A 4,071-nucleotide genomic window follows, 5' to 3' on the forward strand; every position below is an offset into this window, starting at 1 on the left:
GGGGTGTCCCAGCTGTGTGGAGGTGCTGCTGAGGGACAGGGGGCAGTGGGGACCTGGCGGTGCTAGGGGGACGGGGGGACTTGAGGGGCCTAAAGAACTTTTCCAACCCAAACGGTTCTGTGATAATTACTTCAGACTTCAGGTGACCCAAGAGGAGGCCAGCTGCAGGGTCAGTAACGAGTGAACCTCTGTGCCCCAGGAGGCAAGCCTGGGTCGCCCCCCAGGGCCCTCCATCTACACGGCGGTCACCACTTCAGCCACTTCACAGCGTACCAGAGCGGTGAATCTCCGCTACTCAAAAGGTGACCAGATCTTACCCCCATCATGCTTTTCCTTGCTCCTCTGACTGCTTTTACGGGCACCCAGTCCGCATCCTCCTGCTCCCCTCCGGACTCCCCCGAGTCAGAGAACAGCTCCTCCACAGCCATGACCGGGGACGGTGCACGGGGTTTCGCTGTCGTCTGCCGGCGAGTCTTCGGCTATGCACAGAAATGACAAGGGTCGAGGCCCCGGGAGGAACAACGGTGGGGTTATGTGCCATTAGGGCGCTTCAAAGTCCACCCCCGCAGCCTCATTCCCCCTGACAGCCCAGAGGGACATAGGGTGAAGGATGAAGTTAGCAGGGGTTAAAAATTCAATCAGGCCATTTAAACTGCTGGAGTTTGTGAAAATAGGGTTGATAAATCCTTGGAAAAATAATGGGTTTGTGTCACAGTCTTGGCAAAGGACTTTAGACTGTTTACTCCTCCCCAGCACTAAGCTGTGGCTCTTTTCCAGGGCAATGATAATTTTGACAGGTGCCTTGCTCCATGACTCAGAGGCTGGGAATGCTACCGGGAACACTGGGATCACTGGGGAGGATGCAGAGCCGGCTGCAATTAGACACTGAGGAAACAGGTTTGGGGTTCCTGTGTTTCCCCACAGAGCCCTCGAGGACTGTCTGAAGCAGACACAGCCCACTGCAATGAGCAGAACCACGTAAAGAGCAGCTCGGGAGGAAGAACCCAAGATTGTCAACAGCCCCTTCAGAAGAACCCAGGAACAACAGAAGCGTCTTTACTTTGGGTGGAATGTACTCGAAAGAAGAATCTGGGGAGTCCGATGATGTTTGCTGAATGTGACGGAGCTTCTGCCCACTGGCAATTTGGAGGAGCAGCAGCTTCTGTTAAGGGGGACAAACCCAAAAGTTAGCTCGGCAGAATCCATGAACCGCCACACCACCGAGAAGCTCCTGTGTCCACGCCCATTTCTACCTGTTTGAGAGTGTCGTTCTCCTGGAGGAGCTCTTGGTTCTTCTCACAGATCTCCCGCATCTTCTCCAGCTCTTCCTCCTGTCCAAGACAAGAGGAAAGCTGTGGGTTTATGTGGGGGCAGTTGTTCAGGACAGGCTTTTCTGTTGGGATCTTTCTTGAGAGATCTTTCTTTGTGCTCCCCACCAGGAGATCAGCTCTGACGAGCCAGGAAAATAGTGCTGCGATCTTCCTTTAAGTGGAACGCTGCCAACATGATGGTTTGATCCTTTCGGAACAACCACTGAAGATCTAAACCTCCCTGTTTCTAAGGCCCATCTCCAAATCAGGTGCACCTAGGACTGATTTTGCTTTAACAGCCCCTGAACACCCCACCCTCCCACAGCAGCCTGCTGCACCGCTTCATTCTCCTTCACTTACCTGATGGAAGACCCACAGGCTTATTTCAAACCTGTAGAGCACCCGTCCCCTGCAGCCACCTGAACCAGGTGATCTGAGCTCTCGCCCTCCTGCACCTTCCTCGCACTAAGGCCACTCTTCCAAGTGAGAAGTCACCCTCCCCAGCCGCCTCCAGCCACCCTACCTGGAACCGGAGTCGCTCCTGCAGCTGCTTCTCCTGCTCGCTGAGTGAATCCCCCCGTTTCTTCTCCGCTGCTTCTTTTTGCTGGAACTGGCTGAGCAGGTACAGCACCTGAAGGCAGGTTCACGCACAGAGTGAAGGGACACTGGGCAGAGGCCCAGACAACCTCAGAAAGGTTCTTTCTGCCACTTCCCGCATGATTCCAGCCTGATCTGCTTTAAGAGTTATCTTGGGCTCAGGCCCAACATCCCCACCCAAACACTGAGAAAAACAACCTTCACCTCTATCCCTGTGGACCCAGAGTCCCCAGACCCAGGAGCTCTCAAGGTTTCTTTATGTTCTACCTTCTCCTGGTGCTGCTGCTCCTGCACCAAAAGCTGGTTTTGGAACTCAGCCTCCATCTCTGCGACATGGTTTTGCTCTTCAATCAGCATCTTCTGCATGTCACGGCAGCTGGCTTTGCTCTGCTGGAGGCTGCTCTCCAGCTTGCTTTCCTGCACTTTGGAGGAGACCAGCTGAAAGAGAAGCAGGAGAAGTGCTTGGAGTCCTCAGAGCTCCGGGTTTGGTGATGTCTGCTGGAGCAGACACCCTGTGGTCCAAAGGTGAAGCATTCCCATCTAACTTCCAGCTGCCCTAAGAACTGGACTGGCCATCCACAGGCTCAGAGCCTTTGTTTTTAGTGATATAATCAGAAAATTGGGAAATTACCTCTCCAAGGAGATACTTCAAAGCACATTTAGCCTCCAGAATTGTGGCAATGCTGTCCCAGCGCTGTTTGGCACGATCGCCGTTATCTGCATCTAGGAGTTTCTGTTGTAGATCCGCTATCTGGGCGCTCCTGGGGAAGAGTTTGAGGCATCTGAGGTTACAACACGGGAGAAGACCTGGACAAATATCCAGGCTAAAGTTACTGCTACCAGAATATGAAACTAAAGAGTGAATTAACTTGGCAGCTGCAACGCCACCCCAGGGAGTTTCTCCTCCCCTCCACCAATTCAGCCCACCTCCTCAGATGGAGGTGCTTGCAAACATCTAAGAAAAAGGCAACCGTAGTGACTGAGCAGTGTCCTCACACCCCCACCTTCTGGAAAAAAATCCAGACCGGGAAAACCACATGGTCTCATCATGTTTAGTGTCAGAGGATAAGTTAATTTTACCTTCTCTTCTGTTTCAGAGAAGAGGGGAAAAAAAAAAAAGATACAGAGGCCAGGCTGTGCAAGTCATCTCTGTGTCCTGCCTCACCTGAGCTCCATCTCGGTCTCCAGGCTCTCTATCTGCTTCGACATGGAAAGGTCCCTCTCCGATGCCTGCAAATCTGCGCACGAGTAGGTGCGTCTCTGAAGAACAGCAGCAGTGGACAGAAGGGAGCAACAGGTGAAGGAACGCACACAAGACCAGGCTTCCACCCCAGACACGTCAGCGAAGAGGAGCCACACTACTGCAAAAGTATCCCTCCAGGCTGCTTCCCACAGCGTGAAGTCAGGGGTGTGACCCACCCCCATCCATCGGATTCCTTGCAGTAAGGAACGAATTAGTTCAGGAATATGTTCCCCGATGTGCCAGTGGGCAGTAACAGCTTTAACCCTTTCTTCCAGAAAGAGACCACCTCCATGCCCACCTTCCGAGGGAAAAGGTCAGACAGGAGCGACTGGCAGCGCTTGCTGAACAGCCAGGGGTACGGGACAGGGAAGGTGACATTTCCCTTGCTTACCCGGAGCTTTAGAGGGGGGTTTTCCCCAGACTCTTTCTTCTCCTTAAGCTGAAGGAGCTCCTGTGCCAAGATCTTCCTGTCCTCCAGAAGGTCTGCAAGATGCCGCCGAGCCTCTTCGGTACTAACGAGAACCTCTACTTCGTTTGCAAGCCAGCTCTGGAGGGAACCACACACAGAACCAGTGCAGCGGCTCCCTGCAGTCCCAGCCCCGGGGTCGATTCCTCCTCCAAAACACCCTCCCCAATTTACTGAATGGTCACATCGCCTCCCTCTATACAGCATCACCCCACGTCCCTCCCCTCTGCTCTCCAGGCACCAACCCCAGCAGCACCCCACCCCAACCCCAGAGCTACGTTTGCCTGCTGTTCGTGGGGCTGCACACTGTCACCCACTTTTACTCGAGCCGCAACTCCTTCCATTCCCCGGTTCTGACTTTCCTTCCGCTTATCAGCGGCCTCCCGCTGTTTCTGCAGAGCATCCTTCAGGCGCTTGTTGGCGGCTGCTGCCTGTAAGATCATTTACACCAAACA

The 4,071-nt window shown here is 53.8% G+C and overlaps 1 protein-coding gene across 1 annotated transcript in view; it reads right to left on the bottom strand.

Moving 5' to 3' along the window:
• The window catches only part of KIF4A (kinesin family member 4A), a gene marked incomplete at its 5' end in the record, with an annotated part of 15,459 nt that overhangs the window by 1,893 nt on the left and 9,495 nt on the right, over positions 1-4,071 (bottom strand). Inside the window, 9 exons of the mRNA XM_010144749.1 lie at positions 318-479; positions 1,061-1,162; positions 1,254-1,331; positions 1,834-1,941; positions 2,175-2,345; positions 2,539-2,668; positions 3,073-3,167; positions 3,542-3,697; positions 3,934-4,047. Of these exons, the coding sequence (XP_010143051.1) occupies positions 318-479; positions 1,061-1,162; positions 1,254-1,331; positions 1,834-1,941; positions 2,175-2,345; positions 2,539-2,668; positions 3,073-3,167; positions 3,542-3,697; positions 3,934-4,047 (1,116 nt within the window). The remainder of the gene's footprint in view (positions 1-317; positions 480-1,060; positions 1,163-1,253; positions 1,332-1,833; positions 1,942-2,174; positions 2,346-2,538; positions 2,669-3,072; positions 3,168-3,541; positions 3,698-3,933; positions 4,048-4,071) is intronic.

This window comes from Buceros rhinoceros, unplaced genomic scaffold (assembly GCF_000710305.1).
Source record: "Buceros rhinoceros silvestris isolate BGI_N320 unplaced genomic scaffold, ASM71030v1 scaffold35341, whole genome shotgun sequence".
NCBI lineage: Eukaryota > Metazoa > Chordata > Aves > Bucerotiformes > Bucerotidae > Buceros > Buceros rhinoceros.